General features: G+C 42.7%; 1 protein-coding gene across 1 annotated transcript in view; it reads left to right on the top strand.

Annotated features, from left to right (window-relative positions):
- Positions 1-17692, top strand: part of GLCCI1 (glucocorticoid induced 1) — a 312344-nt gene that overhangs the window by 218405 nt on the left and 76247 nt on the right. Inside the window, exon 7 of the mRNA XM_029588951.1 lies at positions 9494-9646. Coding sequence (XP_029444811.1) covers positions 9494-9646 — 153 coding nt within the window. The remainder of the gene's footprint in view (positions 1-9493; positions 9647-17692) is intronic.

Raw genomic sequence — 17692 nt, forward strand, 5'->3', positions numbered from 1 at the left:
AAAGAAGCTAGAAGACCTTTCTACAGACAAAGGAAGTATTACCCCCCTACGTCTCGAGCCAGGCCTTCTAGAACTCAACAAAGACCGCAACCAAGACAGCCAAGGGCAGTTAGGCCTCGACCTGCTCCGCAGACAGGACCTGCTGCTGGTTTTTGAAACCACTTCCAGAGAACTCAGCTATTTCTCCAATCCTCAGCCAGAACTTCCAGTGGGAGGCCAGATATCCAAATTTTACAAAAATTGGATGCCAATAACATCAGACCAATGGGCTCTGTCCATAATATCTCGAGGATACCAACTCAATTTCCTCTCAATTCCCACAGATTTTCCTCCAAGTAATATTCATCTCAGCGAAAATCACATGCTTCAACTACAAGTAGAACTATCCACCCTTCTGAAAGCCAGGGCTGTAGAGCTGGTGCCCTGGCCTCAGAGGGGCAGAGGATTCTGTTCTCGTTATTTCCTCATTCCAAAGAAAACCGGAGGCCTTCGTCCCATCCTAGACCTCGGAAATCTCAACAAATTTCTAAAGAAAGAAAAGTTCAGGATGGTTTCTCTAGGCACCATGCTTCCACTTCTTCAAACAGGAGATTGGCTTTGTTCTCTGGATCTACAAGACGCTTATGCTCACATTCCAGTATTTCCACCTCATCGCAAGTATCTGCGCTTCATGGTGGGTCACCAATATTTCCAATACAGAGTATTGCCATTCGGCCTTGCCTCTGCTCCCAGAGTATTCACCAAATGTCTGACAGTAATAGCAGCACACTTGCACAAAGTAAGTGTCCATGTGTTTCCATATCTAGACGACTGGCTCATCAGAAGTCAATCTCTACAAGGAGCTCTCGCTTCTCTCAATTAAACAATTACTGTACTTCATTCGATGGGGTTTCTCATCAACTATTAAAATCCCATCTTACTCCATCTCACCTGCTTCAATTCATAGGAGCAGAATTGAACACTATCCTCTCAAGGGCTTTTCTACCAGACGATCGGGCAGAGACACTTTCCCTACTGGCAAACTCGCTTTGCTCAAAGAAACAAGCAACAGCTCATCAGTTTCTAACTTTACTAGGCCACATGGCCTCCACAGTTCACTTCACTCCTATGGCAAGGCTAGCCATGAGAGTCACCCAATGGACTTTGCGATCACAATGGATCTAAGCCATTCAACCACTACATTCGCCAATTCAAGTAACCCACCAGCTACAATCATCTCTGCTATGGTGGGCGAACAAGGACAATTTGCACAAGGGCCTACCCTTCCAACAACAAGTCCCACAGATAACATTAACTACAGATGCATCCACCTTGGGTTGGAGAGCTCACATAGACACTCTCCAAACCCAAGGCACTTGGACAAAACTCGAAGCAACATTTCAAATCAATTTCCTGGAGCTCCGAGCTATACGTTATGCGCTGCATGCGTTCAAGGACTGCCTTTCTCACAAGACTGTTCTCATCCAAACAGACAGCACAGTAGCCATATGGTACATCAACAAACAGGGAGCTACGGGCTCGTATCTCCTTTGTCAAGAAGCTGCACAGATTTGGGACTGGGCCCTGATACACTCAATGTTTCTCTGGGCCACCTATCTGGCAGGCATTCACAATGTAGTGGCGGATTGACTCAGTCGTCGGTTCCAACCACACGAATGGTCCCTGGATCCCTCAGTAGTGACCAGGATATTTCAACATTGGGGACAACCAACAATAGATCTCTTTGCATCACATCTGAATCAGAAAGTGGACAAATTCTGTTCTCTACACAAACGGAACAACCAGCCAGCCAAGAACGCTTTTGCCTTCTATAGGCGTATCCTCCAATACCTCTCATAACCAAAACTCTAGTGAAGCTACAGCAGGACAGGGGGGCCATGATTCTCATAGCCCCGTATTGGCCTTGACAAGTCTGGTTTCCCAAACATCTAGACCTCTCGATCAGGGATCCCATTCGACTAGTAGTAGCTTCCACTCTCATAACTCAGGATTAGGGTCAGTTGCGTCATCCCAATCTTCAATCCCTATCCCTGACGGCATGGATGTTGAAAGCTTAATCTTACAACCACTCAATCTTTCAACCAATGTATCTCAAGTGCTTATAGCTTCACGTAAGCCTTCCACACAAAAGAACTATTCTTCGAAATGAAAAGGTTTACTTTGTGGTGCAAACAGGATATTGATCTTTTCATCTGCCCCACTACTTCTCTACTAGACTACTTATACCATCTTTCAGACTCTGGTCTCCAGACTTCATCTGTAAAAGTCCATTTAAGTGCAATCTCAGCTTACCATAACAAGATGGGAGATGCACCAATATGTACACAACCTCTTGTCAGTAGATTTATGAGAGGTTTAACTCAACTTAAACCACCAATTCGGCCACCAGTCACAGAATGGGACCTGAATCTGGCCTTAACAAAATTCATACGTTCTTCTTTTGAACCCATGAATTCCTGTGATCTTAAATTTCTCACATGGAAGACTATCTTCCTCATAGCCATTACATCAGCTAGAAGGGTTAGTGAGTTACAAGCACTTGTCACTAACTCACCCTCCACGAAATTCCTACATGACAGAGTGGTTCTCCGTACACATCCAAAATTCCTTCCCAAGGTAGTTACGGAATTCCACTTGAACCAATCCATAGTTTTTTCCCATGTTTTTTCCAAGGCCTCATTCTCATCAAGGAGAATGGGCCTTACATACCTTGGACTGTAAGCGTGCGCTAGCATTTTACTTAGACCGCATGGCAGTCCACAGGAAATCCACTCGGCTCTTTGTATCTTATGATCCAAACAAACCGGGTAAAGCAGTGGGTAAACATACTCTATCCAACTGGTTAGCAGATTGCATACAGTTTTGCTATGAAAAAGCAGGCCTTCCGCTCCAAGGGCGAGTAAAGGCACATTCAGTAAGAGCAATGTCAACCTCAGTGCCAATCCTTGACATATGTAAAGCAGCAACATGGAGTTCTTGTCACACCTTTGCAGCTCATTACTGTTTGGACAAAGAAGGGCGATAAGATTCAGCCTATGGACAATCTGTCTTAAAGAACTTGTTTCCAGTTTAAACCCAACTCCTGCTACAACCAACCTGCTGTGATTTTTGGCTGACTCATTTTCAACAACAATACTTTACTGTTGCTTCACTACAAAATGACTCTGCCTCTAGCTTGCTAATCACCCATATGTGAGAACTAGCATCCTGCTTGTCCTGGGATAAAGCAAAATTGCTTACCTTGTAATAGTTGTTATCCCAGGACAGCAGGATGTAGTCCTCACGAAGCCCACCCGCCACCCCGCGGAGTTGGGTCCAATACGGTTTTTTATTTTTTGCTAAAGCTTATTGCTATGTATGAGACTGAAGAGAGACCCCTGTGGCAGAGAATATCATGGCATGCTGGGCATGCTCAGTGGCCTCACAGGGCCAGTCAAAAGTTTCTAGAAACTTTTACAGAGTTTTCCTGCACTAGGGCTCCGTCAGTGACGTCACCCATATGTGAGGACTACATCCTGCTGTCCTGGGATAACACCTATTACAAGGTAAGCAATTTTGCTTTATGCTTATAAGTGGGCTTTTGAAAATTGCAGTATATACCATTGAATTGTCCATAGGTTTTACATGTGTAAGTGCACTTTAAGCATGTAAATAGGCTTTTGAAAATTGCTGTTATAGTATGTTACATTTACATGCATAATTCCTTTGAAAAATACCTACTATTAATGTTTAAAAGCTTGGTTTGATGCTGACAATGACTGGGCTTTTCTTGCAATGGAAAAAGTGGAGGCCAGGAATGTGCAACTTGCTACTTTATTATTCCCCTCCTCTTCTATTCATCAGGCCGATACAGTAAAGTTCGCGGGAAAGCGGGCGAGCGCCCGCTCTCCTGGCGCACACAGGACACAGTAAGACAAAATATTTAAATTTAGGGCCCGCGGTAAAAAGAGGCGCTAGGGACACTAGCGCGTCTCTAGCGCCTCTTTTTGGACAGGAGCGGCAGCTGTCAGCGGGTTTGACAGCAGACACTCAATTTTGCCGGCATCTGTTCTCGAGCCCGCTGACAGCCACGGGTTTGGAAACCGGATGCCGGCAAAATTGAGCGTCTGGTTTTCAAGCCGCGGGCTGATTTTAAATTTTATTTTTTTTCTTTTGGGACCTCTGACTTAATATCGCCATGATATTAAGTCGGAGCTGCACAGAAAAGCAGTTTTTACTGCTTTTCTGTGCACTTCCCCGGCGCCGGCAGAAATTAACGCCAGCCTTTTGGTAGGAGCTAATTTCTTAAAGCAAAATGTGCAGCTTGGCTGCACATTTTACTTACTGTATTGCGCAATACAGTAAGTAAAATGTGCAGCTTGGCTGTATTGCTTACTGTATTGCGCGAGAATGACTAATAGGGCCATCAACATGCCTTTGCATGTTGCGGGCACTATTAGTCTCGGGGGGGGGGGGGGGGGGGGGTTTCGACGCGCTATTACCCCTTACTGAATAAGGGGTAAAGCTCGCGCGTCCAAACGCGGGTTAACAAGGGAACATGCAGGCCAATACTGTACAGTGCGCTCTGTTGGAGCGCACTGTACAGTATTGGCCTGCATGTTTGTTCCCTTGGCAGATTTAGTCTGGTATTTGTTCAGACTTTTGTGTACCTGGCAGAAGGTATGTAAATTTCTAGACTTGTTAGAGAAAGTGAGTTCCCCTACATCTCCTATTTTTAGGAATTTGTGAATATCTGGATGTACATTTTTGGCTGTATTTCAGGGGTGGAAGTCCAAAGACTTGGTCTTTGTTGCATAGCTACGGGATGACAATGGTATTAAATCATTTCAGTCTTTCAGACAGGAATTTGATATAGAATGGACATCACTGCATGTGTATTTCCAATTCTGTAGAATGCTGCAGCCTCTGCTCAGTATTAATGCACCCTTATGTGAGACTTCCGATATGGAAGACATTGACAGAGTCTTGTTGAGACAAAGGAGTTTCTATTTACAGGAGTATATTGTCAAATTTGGTAAAGATTTATTGATTTCTAAGTGTAATGAGGATTTGAGGACTGTTTGAGTAAAAGGATTGGAGGAGCATATGGTTAGCTGCACATAAAATGTATCCATGTTAGAAGGGTCAAATTAATGGGTTTTACATTGAACCTATATAAAATGCAATAAATATTGGTTTCCCTGTTTTGTCAAGCTTTTTCCAGGGGACAATATTTCTAAGAGAGGGTATGGTGAGATTGGCTCCTATATACATATGTGGTGGGACTGTCAAGGTATCAAACCTTTTTTGGGCTAAAGTGGCTCAGGAGGTTTCTGATATACAATATCCCATATATCTTACACCCTTGTTTGAGAGGTGGAATATCTCTTGTTTCTCATCACTGTAAGCCTTTGGTCATTCAACTGCTGCTGGCTACTTAATTGACCATCACAAAATTCTGGAAATTTAAGCCATGTCTTGATTATTGTCGCACATAGACTGGAGACATAGCAGCTAAGAAGCTTAGAAATCAATTTAAAAGAGAAGACTTTAAATATATACATATAGGGGTGGCTAAAGATTATATTATAGTTAGATTGAAAACAGATTTGTTTGAGCTTGTTCTTTAACATATTTGGTCATCTTAGCAGACCTTTGCTCAGGCTTTTTGTTGTGCATTTCCTATTGCAGATGTTTAAAGTCTTCATGCTGTGACTGAGTTATGTCAATGTTTCTCTTTGTATGTCTTGTATGTAATTCAAAAGTTTAAAAAATAGTAGCAATTTCAGTCTTTCAACTTGTCCAGGGCTGCTGGGAGTTAGCTCTATTCTAGTTGGTTACTATGAACGATTGGATGTCAGTTATTAGACTGAATTCTAAGTGATAGAACTACAAGCTTGAGAAGCTTCATGTGATCCATCAACGTACATCTGAAATTACTACCTTGGAAAACTTACGAGGACATTTTCTTATGCATGCTTTTGAAACTGATTTCTTTGGTAAGTTCACGATTGTATAATTGACTCAGCAGCTATGAACCACATCTCTTGAGAATTTAGGGGAAAATGCTTTAGTTCTCAAAATAAAATTTGCTAAGTTTTTGGGGTTTTTTATATTTAAAATTTAGTCTGCACTGGCATTCTTGGATATTCCATCCTTGCCAAAAACAAGAGTTCAGGTTAAAGCAACATTAGTAGTTACTCATTAATGGGGTGAAAAGGCTGACCAGTGCCAGATTGCAATATGGGTATTGCCTGTTCCAGAGCCTAGGGGGCACTCTAGGCCCCCACTGAACCACCAGGGCTTACATTGTGAGTAAGGGGAAGTCTGGCAAGGTCTAGGGTGGGAGGTGGGGATCCCTTCCTCTGGAGCCTGGATTTTTGTATTGAAAGGTGGGGTTAGGAGGGAGGATCTGGGACTGACCTTAAATGTTTTTAAATGTGCTTTGTTTATATAGTTGCCTCCAGGGTCGGCAGGGTGAGGAAGTGGGATGGGGGTCTGGAGATCACTGGTGTTTTTTGGAAACTTTTCTGGAGGGTGGGATGGGATATGGTGCTTAATTCAGCGCAGTGGGCCTCTGAGCAGTGGCCTCAGGAGCACTGGGACATGTCAGCATACCAGGGGAATATAGCTACACCACTTGAGTTGTAGCTAACCATGGTTCAAATACTGTGGCTTGCGATTTTGTTTTAGACAAAGTGTTATTTTATTTGCATTGTTTAGGGTAATAATGAGCTAATTAGCAGGGCCGAAATAACATGAGGTATTTCATATATCTTGTTGTCCTCCATTAGGCCATTCACCTAGTGGTATATGTCTAACACAGCCTCCAGTTTGTACCAGAGGCAATGGAGGGTGAAGTGAGTTACCTAACATCACAAGGAATGTTGGTGATATTTGAACCCTGACATCCCTGGTCCTCAGTCTACTGTACTAACTAGAACAGGGGTCAGGAACCTTTTTGGCTGAGAGCCATAAACGCCACATATTTTAAAATGTAATTCCATGAGAGCCATACAATATGTTTAAAACTAAATACAAGTAAATGTGTGCATTTTATGTAAGATCACACTTTTAAAGTACAATAAGTCTCTGAAAATATTACACCAGGCCTTAAGACACCAATACATCTCCTATTAGGAAAACGGACCAAGTCAGGCTGCTATAGAGTCCTACACAGAAACTACACGCCAGCAGAAAACCTCACCTGAATCACGTGCTGTCCCTCACCTAACATAGAATAAAGAGACCAAAACGCATAACAAGAAGCATGCAGACAAAAACTGAATTGGAAACTGCAACAAGCCAGAGTCTCTGTATGCAGTGTAACAAAGGAAAAAAAGAAACATCACACATCCTTATAAAACAAATCAAGAAATATAAAATCATCAGCAGTAAAACTGTACTAACAAAAAGAACATATTTCGAAACAGCTGATGAGTGGAATATCCAATAATTAAAAACTCATATAAAACATTTCCAGATACCAACAAAATATTTCAAAATAGCAGACACAAAGATCCAGTAATGAAAAATAATGATACAAAAATTTTTTTGCTCTGCATACCTGGGAACGTTTGATATCCAGGTGTCCTGAGATTGTTCTGAATTAGCAGGAGGTGGGGTAGTTTGCTTGGAACTTTCTCCTCTCTGTCACATACCAGCGCTCTCTCACACACTGGCTCTCAATGACACACCTATACACACATGCTCTCAGTCACTCACATATACAAATGTTTTTTCTCTCTCACTTATATAGGCTCTTAATTACACATTTACACACATGCTGTCTATCTTTTCACGCTTACACACACACAGGCTTTCAATCACATAAATACATGCTGTCTTTTTCTCTCACACACACTCTCATTCACATGCTTACAAACATGTCCTCTTTCTCTCATTTACACACAGGCTCTCAATCACATACTCACATGCTCCCTCACCTAAATCAGCTCTCAATCACACACAGACACACATGGTCTCTCTCTCTCATTTAAACACAGGCTCTCAATCACATACTCACATGCTCCCTCACCTAAATCAGCTCTCAATCACACACAGACACACATGGTCTCTCTCTCTCATTTAAACACAGGCTCTCAATCACATACTCACATGCTCCATCACCTAAACCAGCTGTCAATCAGACACAGACACACATGATCTCTCTCTTACTTATACATACAGGCTCTTAATCATACATACACATGATCTCTCTCACACACAAAGGATCTCAATCATACACACATACTCTTTCAAACAAACAGGTTTTCAATTACAAACTTACACATACAGGTTCCCAATGGTAAACTTACATTCATGCTCTCTCTCTCTCAGGCAGGATCTCAATCACAGACATACTCTCTTTCACATATACAGGCTCTCAATCATTCACATACATGCAATCTCTCACTCACACACACAGGATCTCAAACACACATGCTTGCTCGCTCATTCATTCACTCTCTCTCTCCCCTCCCCCTCCCCCCCCCCCCCCCCCCCCCCCGGGAACTCGCGGCAGCAGCAGCCACCTCCCAACGCTAACCTCCTTCATTTTCAGCCCTCGCGAAGGCGGAGTCCCATCGGCCGCGGTTGAAGATTTTCATTTTCCTCCGAGCCGCGCTGCAGTCTTCTTCCCGTCGGACACTAGCGTGCCTGCGCGGGTCTTCCCGCGCAGGCACCCGATGCTCTCCACTTCCTCTTCCGGGCCGCGGGAAGAAGAGAGCACCAGCGTGCTCTCTTCTTCCCGCGGCCCGGAAGAGGAAGTGGAGAGCATCGGGTGCCTGCGCGGGAAGACCTGCGCAGGCACCCGATGACTCCAGTGCTGGCACCCGGCTGACACCCGATGACTCCCGCGCAGGCACCCGGATGACTCCAGTCGGCGTGCTCTCTTCTCCTTCCCCCCCCCCCCCCCCCCCCGCGGCCCAGAAGAGGAAGTGGAGAGCATCGGGTGCCTGCGCGGAAGAAGAGACCACGCTAGTGTGGTCTCTTCTTCCCGCGCAGGCACCCGATGCTCTCCACTTCCTCTTCCGGGCCGCGGGGGGGAGGAGAAGAGAGCACGCCGGTGCTGCTGACTCCAGCTGTCCTGCCGCGTTCCGCCCGGGCTGACAGCATTTTAAGCCCGGGCGGCGGAGGACCGGGGAGCAGCTGGATCAGCGGGGAACCGCGAAGTATGGCGACACTTGTCTGCGAGCCAGATGCAGCCCTCAAAAGAGCCATATCTGGCTCGCGAGCCATGGGTTCCCGACCCCTGAACTAGAAGATGATTCTTCCACTCCATGTCCTTTGGTTTTGATGTAAATATACATATAGTATATCAGTAAGGTGACTAGAAGAAGTTATAATAGATTAACAGGGCAGCACCATGCTTTAGGTAATGTCATAATGATGGTAGTAAATTATTTTGTTCCTGTGGTGTGTGTTTAAATCAAAAACAAAGGATCATTTTATCTGCCAACTGAATTTTCAGTATTTTTCCTTCAAATCTGACTTTAGCATGTTTATTTTATAGGTTTCCATATCTAGATCTGTTCCAATGCCGCTGTCGAGCATCTCCATGCCAAAATCTGTGGTTTCCCGAGTGCCGTGCAATGTTGAAGGAATAAGTCCTGAACTAGAAAAAGTATTCATTAAGGAAAGTAGTGAAAGGGAAGAAGTGTCAAAGGTATGTTTTGGATTGATTTTTCTATTACAGAACAAATAGATAATCCAAATAATGTGGTAATAGCAAATAAGCATAACCTATTTTTGTCAAGCTAATATAGAGGGCAGTTTTCAGTTCCCTGGTGGAGTTTGCATGTTTGCAGGTTTTGGTTTTTTTTTTTTGTTTTTTTAAATCAACATGCCCGCAAGATCAGTCAGTGAAAATCCCATTGTTTCCCTTTGAAAACTTCTTGCATGGCAGGGACTAGAGATCTATAAGTACCTACAGTTTGCACATGTGGACTCCCTATTGGGAAGTATGTGTACGGAGTTTATCGTAACGCCCTGTGCATACTTTGCCCAGATGGAAAAGGGGCAGGCAGAAGGACCATGTATTATGAGGATGGGAAAGCAATTTTAAAAGGGGGTTTTCTCCATGGGTGAATACCCATCCCTGAGAACATGCCAGTCCAGATAAACCTAATGTGCATATGTTTACCTGCATATTAGGTGAGCAGTTTTCTTAAAAGGCTAGTTCTGTGGATGAAACACCTTTTTACCCAAAAAAATGCCTTGGAAAACTGCCCTCCAAATGGCCAAGAAACTGAAAAGGATAGCATGAGACTGGCTTTGGTCTCTGGATTTAGGAGCATTAGAGGCAGATTCATTATCCCTTCCTTGCCAAGAGAGTGGAAGAGAGACAAGGCATTTCAAAGCTGGGTGGATCGCTTTACTCAGCTAGGAACAGAGCAGCTGCCAAGTCTACCATTAAGCTGCTTTCTCTCCGTCACTAAATTCGGTACTAATATCCAGGTAAAACAAGAAGTTTGCAGAGTTTTCGGTGTGTTGTTAACCACAATCCCTCAGGATGGGTCATGTGTTTGGGGGAGAGGAGATACTGCCTGCTAAGGTCTTTTTTCCATAGTTATCAGTATCAAAGGAAAGCTGAATATTTTCTCACTGTAACCAAAGTCGTCCATATATCATTATGATGGTATAGGGATATTAAATCAAATTGCAGTAGTTTTAAATCTGGGGATGATAGAAACTAAAGACAGTTTTGTCAATGCTATGTCTAAACCCTCATAATGAATAATGTGAATTGAGTATTTAAAAAAAGATTGCTTTAGAATATTTATACAGAATTTGAAATTTCAGAAAATTAGGATGGTTTGTGCTAAATATTGCAAATAAGACAACCTTGAAAAGCCAATAGTATTTCAGTGGATTAAGAACTGCATCACAGAAGCTTACAAAAAAATCAAACAAGCTACCAGTTTGTTAGAGCTCATACCATAAGATTAATAGCTACTTGTTTTGCAGAAAAATCTCTAGTAACTGTGGAAGAAATATGTAAAGCAGTAGTCTTGAGTTAGTCCCACCTTCTCAAAACACTCCTGATTTGAGAAGTGATCCTCAACAGGGACAATTTTCAGAAGACTATACTAAGCTGCAGTGAACTCAGTCTTTAAGGTAGTAGGGGTTCTTAACTGATCATTTAGGGCTACACATAGTTCTGGTTTTTGGTGTAATGAAACTATACAAATTAACCCAGTTTCGTCAACTGTAGATAGATCTGAATATTCATCCTGAAAACTAGGCCTGTCTTATGCCCCTTAACTGGAGAGCCCCTTTAGGATACTACTTTGGTAATTCCATGGTATTTATGTTAGAATTTTCTTCTGTCAATGTGTCCACCCCCTTCCCCCCCCCCCCCCCCCTAAACTGGCATACCATCTCAGAACTTCTCATATTTAAATACCCCTTCCATGCATAACACAGAAAACTTCAGCCTTGCTTAAGCAATTAATTGACTATAGAGTCATTTTTCTGGAGGAGGATGGGGGAAATGGAATATTTTTTTACACCACCTATTTTCTCTTTTGTAATTTTCCCCTCTCCGAACAGCATACTCAGGCGACACACACCTTAATTTTCTTATGATTGGACTGTTTTTCACTTTCTCTGTGGATAAGCAGGAGACAATATCCTGAAGTGCCAAAATGGAAAAGCTTTTCTTAGAGCTAAAAATAATCAAGGTGACTTCTCTGAGCATGCATGGGCTTTTCCACAACCTTTGTTTGTGTGAACCAACAAAGTTCATTTATTGCTTTCTCAAAGTCAGTCAATTTTTGCTTTCTATCTAATTTTATTATTTCTTATTTGACAAACAGGGCTAGATTTATTTTTTATGCATTTTTTTGATTGCATGCTAGTTTTTCTTCTACCTCGTTGCAGTATAATTTTTCCTCATTGTATCAGCAACCTTTTAACAGCATTTTAAGGGTATTTTCTTAATTTTTTAGCATGGCAATGGAAAGACCAAAAGAGAACTGCAATCAGCAACCTCAAGTTCAGTGCCTGTGGTTGCTGGATATCTAGTACAGATTTCCTTGAGGTCTGTTATATATGCCTGGGCTTGGACCACTATATAGCTAATTATTACAGTTGTGGCTGTATGTCTCCCAGGGTTCAGCAATCTAGAGCTTGGAAGATACAAGATCTTAGATCACTTAAGGGTGAGCCCCAGCCTTAATCTGGGCACCGGAGTGGGGTGTTCTCAGGCTCCTGATGGCATAGAACCAGATCAGGGCTTGTCTCACCCGTTCCCTACTTTCCTGGGAAAGCGCTCTCACCCTGTGGTACTGGCTGATGGATCTGCTTCAGGTCAGGGGTCAAGTAAGGTGCAATGGCTTTCAACATCTCTGGGGCAGGACCCATCAGAGCTGAAGAAGTAGAAGTTGGCACATGAACAAGGTTCCCCTGCTGGTGGTCTGTCAGTGCCAAAGAAAGATGGGGCTATATCAGGGCAAGTACCCCACCCTCTTTTATGGTGTGGAAAGTTCTGTGACTCCAATCCACCTTTTCTACTCAGACCCCAGTCCTTCCAGGGTGCTGTCTATTGCATCACTACAGAGCACCCACTATTGCGACTCAGAAACCTGCAATAGTGACACTTATGCCATCTCCTTTGATGAGGGAAGCTGTGGCACTGGTAAGGAAGGCATTGGAAACAGATTCTTTCAGTGCAGATGATGGTTCAGAGTCCATTTGTGCAGAGCACTTTGGTGTTGGCAGTTCCTCTTTTCCTGGAGCTGAGCACGTCTGCCCTGTTACAACAGCATGAGGAGGAACCCATATAAATTTCTGAAGAGGATATGTCTTCAACCTCAGCCCAGAAGCCTTCACAGCCTGTGGACCAGCCCAAAATTTGTGAAGAATTTGTGCCTTTTTGACTCCTGAGGACAGGAGAGAAGCATTAGAGCCTCCTTGCCCCTCCCCATCTTGAAAAATGTTCTGAGTGGAGCCCCACCTAGTTCAATGCCGGTGTGCAACTCACTGCAAATGTTGCCAGCTATGAGCTTTCAGCCCCCAGCAGTCCAGCAAGTTTTCTCCCCTGCCAGAGGAGTCCAACCATGAATTGAAAGATAAGAGGAGAGCTGTGGCTGTCAGTTTCCCTCTTGGGTATGTCCCCTCCAGGATAAGAGGTCTCCGAGTCATCATCTCCATTACTAGAGTCATGGGTCAGTGTTTCTCCTTTGTCAAGGGCAGAGTAGGATTCAATGGCGATTGTCTGACATCTTGCTTCACTTACTGCAATATTCCTCTTCTCCAGAGGATCTCTACTACCACAAGTTTCTGAGGAAGTTAGCGAATACTTGACATCAATGTTAGAAAAAAGTGGATCCAAGAAAGAAGGAACATAAGAACATGCCATACTGGGTCAGACCAAGGGTCCAACAAGCCCAGCATCCTGTTTCCAACCGTGGCCAATCCAAGCCATAAGAACCTGGCAAGTACCCAAAAACTAAGTATATTCCGTGTTACTATTGCTAGTAATAGCAGTGGCTTTTTTCTAAGTCAACTTAATAGCAGGTAATGGACTTCACCTCCAAGAACTTATCCAATCCTTTTTTAAACACAGCTATACTAACTGCACTAACCACGGCCTCGGAGGGAACTTTCCTTTCGCCTCCCAGGCCTACCTAAATCCCCCCCACCTTTATTATTTAAGTTGCACCTGCCTCTAGGCAGGCGTAGGTTGTGCGCGCCGGCCGAGTGGACTTTCGGAGGCCTCTGGCCACGCCCCTCCCCCTTTTTCAAGCCCTGGGGCTTGAGCTCGTCGCTGGGGCTCGGCGTGCAGGAGGGGTTTTAAAGGGTTACGCGCGTATCCCTTTTAAAATCCGCCCCAATATCTCCGCTTTCAGTTTCAGGATTCAAGCAGTAAAAAGTTTTCTGATATTCTTACATTTGACACCTATACATTGATCACTTACCAACTAAGCATTACAGGCACTGAACTCGACAAATGCTTGTGTAAACAAGAATGTGGTCAAGCTTTTAGTAAAAGTCTTAGTACAAGTAGGTAACTGTAAATTTTCAGGAAACAAACTCCAAAAGCTATTAACTGCTACAGAGAGTGTTTGTTTTTTCCCCATGTTTCTGTAAGCCAAGCTAAACACATAGATGGAATATTAAGCACATAGATGGAATATTAAGCGATTTATAATCGCCACACAAACTGTGTGTGGCAATTATAAATCTGCAACATAACATTGGTGCAAGGTAACATATTGCCCAGCAATTTATGGGTCAGCATAACCATTTTGTATTTCACTTATCACTCAACAACCAGTGAAGTTTATATAGAATGGGTGTGATATGATTTTTCATACTTACACCCTTCAGTACTTGAGCAGTAGCATTCTGACCAACTTGTAACATTCTTCAGGCATTAGTTGGCATAGCAAAATATGCTGAACTACAATAGTCAAGGGCTAAAAATATCAAAGCCTGCAAAACTGTCCAGAAAGCTCTTGAGTAAAGAAGAGGCTTAAGTCTCTGCAATAAATGCAATTTGAATAAAGCTACCTTAACTCCTTTCACATGAACATTCATGGAAAGACCAGAGTCTAAAATAACCCCCAAAGTTCTTTTACTTGCTTCAAGATAAGAATCTGAAGATCCTCAGATAGTTTTAGAGATCTGTCTTCTATAGGTTCAAAGTAAGCTTGTTAAGAGCCCATTGCTTCACCACAGAAAGACAAATCAAAACAATCTTAAAAGCAGCTGTCTATTCCGCTGTAACCGGCACAAAAACTGCACATTGGCATAAATCCAATACCTTCCATTCAAATCCTGAGGTAATCAGCAGGTGGGAGCTATAAAGATGTTTATAAGAGTGGTCAATAGTTTGACCCCTGAGGGGGACACAAGTGGTGACTAAATACCAGCCTAGGACAGATGAACTAATCCTAATTTGTTGTGCCCTCCTTGCAAGAAGATAAAACCAATTTAGGACAGTACCTGATATACCACATTCATGCAGATGATAAATCAGAATCTGATAGTTGTATCAAATCCATAGATATATTGAGCAAGACAAGAAGAAAGCTCTGTCTGCCATCAAATTCACATATAATAATATTGATGTGAGATGATAACAAAGTTTCTGTATTAAAACCCCTATGAAACTCAAACTGAAAGTAGTCGAAAATAGTGTTCCTGAATGAAATCATTAAGCTGCCTTAAACCTACTGATTCAGTTACTTTTGTTAGAAAGGATAAAGAAGAAATGAGGCGATAATTGGCCAAAACCATAGGATCTAATGGTGTCCTTGTTTAAATATTTTTATTAATTTTTGTAACAGTGAAGCAAAACACATGGTACATATTCCCACCCCACCCCTCCAATCTCCCCGATGCAAAGGCAGAGTAAACCCAGGGAAGGTAAGAACTTTCTTTAACCAAAATTAAGGACTGCACTTCAAGCTCTGTGTGGCAAAGACAAAATGTATGGCATCCAGATGTCCAAGGTACTTTTTCTGGCCTTTGGGGAGGAAACATTGGCACTCAAACTATTCCATTAGTAAAAGATGGTGAATGCTATTATGCCATTGTGTGAACGAAGGGGGCTTCCCGTTGTCTCCAAACTGGAAAAAAGCAAGTAGCGGCAAGTAAGAAGACTTTGCTGATCCATGTCTATGCTTCCCGTTGCCAGAGAATGAAGCAGGAAATATTCCAAACAGTGCAAGCAGTGGCTTAAATGGAATTTGGATATCCAGCAGTCTGCCGGAATAAGAAAAAACTTGCTTCCAGAAAGAATTAGTAAGCACACAGTGCCACAAAGTGTGTCCCAAATGTTGCACCTCCTTTGGTGTACTTAAGGCACAGATTTGAGCTGGAATATTTCACCACGTAGGCTTGTTGCAGTGAACAAAAATCCATGAAGAAGCTTGTATTGTTTCCCGCATTTGGACATTGCTTGTAAGTTGAACAAATGAAAAACTGTCAATAAAAGAAGTAAGAGGAAAATGAGTTTGCAGTTTGTTGCCATTTACACCAACAATGATCCAAAGTCCAAATTTTATAGGTCTTTTCCAAAAACTTTTCCAAAAAAAAAAAGAAAGGAATGTCTGTCCTGGATTTTCCACATCAATCCAGGCTGTTTATATATGTATATTCACTTTACATATACCAGATATGTTACGTCTTGCTTGTAGGTAACTAAAAAGCTCTTTAGATTGTAGACCAAATTTCTCGCACAAGACAGGAAAGGACATAAGAGATCCATCTTTACCATCCACTTGAGAAATGAGAAACAATCCCTTGCTTTCGCAATAAAGAAAACCACCTCCTTCCAGGTCAGGGAGAAATCCCCTATTCCCCCAAATAGGCAAAAGGGAGACAGTTGTAGATTCAAATTGAGTTTAGAGGTTAACCATCTCCATGTTTTACAAAGTGGGGACAAAAAGGGGGTCTTAACATACCTAGCAAGGGCAATACAGGGAGCATGAAGTGTATGATGCAGCGATATAGAAGTTAGCTATTCCACTTCTAAACAAACAGAATAACTGGTATTCATAAGGCAATCTCCAATATGTTGTAGGTTAATCACATGTCCTCATATCTAGCACTCTAAAACCCCCTTTTTTTGAGAGGTTTCATTAATACATTCAAAGCTAGTCTAGGTTTTTTACCTTTCCATAGAAATTGACAAATCCCCTTGTTCAATCTCCGGAGAGTTTGATTTGTGAGAGAGAATGGAATTACTCCCAGAACGTAAAGCCACTTTGGAAGCAGTAATTGCACCCGCTCCAGCAAGGACAATGGTAAATGCATCCAATTAGAGATCTTTCCTTGACCTCATGCAGTCATAACACATTGGCATTTTAAATGAGAAACTTCCCCAGGAAGCAACCCCCCCTAAAATATGATTTCCCCAGTAACCCACTTGAGTGGAAATCTCTTCCCATATATCAACATTCAAATTTCCAATAGGTGAGGTCTAAGATTTTCGTAGATTTAATTTAAATCCTGCCAATGAGCCATATTCCCAAATTTCTTGTAAAGTAGTGTTTAGAAAATCAACAGGATCAGTAACATGAATCAGTAAGTCATCAACAAAGGCTTCTACTTTAAAAGTAACTCAACCAACTTTAATTCCATGAATATCTGCAGAACCTCCCAAGACCCAGTTAAGAGGGTTGAGGGAAAGTACAAAAAATATAGAGGACAGTGGACAGCCCTGATGAGGTTCCGCTCATTGGTTCTCAACCTTTTTCCCATGGTGACACACCTGACAGAGACCATGCTCATTACAATTCACAGCAGAAATAAAGGTCCAGTATTATTTTTGTTAAGAATGACACAAGGAAAAAGATAAGTACTCTGAACAGAAATTGCATAAATAGTAAATACCCCATACCAAAACAGCACCAATATCCAGCACTCACAGTAACCACCTTACCTGAGAAAAGGCAACACTGAAAATATTACTCCAGGCTTTAAGTCACCAATTCACCTCCTATTAGGAAAAGGAACCAAGCCAGGCTGCTATAGAGCCCTACACAAACTACACGCCAGCAGAATACCTCATAAGAACATAAGAAAATACCATACTGGGGGGATCGTGTGAGAGGAGAGAGAAGTGCCACAGCGCGCCTACCTGCTGAGCTGACTCGGAGAGTGCCGGTGAGGAGGACAAACAGCTGCAGCGAGTTAGCTGACGTCATCAGCGCAGGCCCGCGGGACACTTGAAATCCCGCGGTTGAGCAGCGTTCTGTGG

This window comes from Rhinatrema bivittatum, chromosome 2, assembly GCF_901001135.1.
Source record: "Rhinatrema bivittatum chromosome 2, aRhiBiv1.1, whole genome shotgun sequence".
NCBI classification, from domain to species: Eukaryota; Metazoa; Chordata; class Amphibia; order Gymnophiona; family Rhinatrematidae; genus Rhinatrema; species Rhinatrema bivittatum.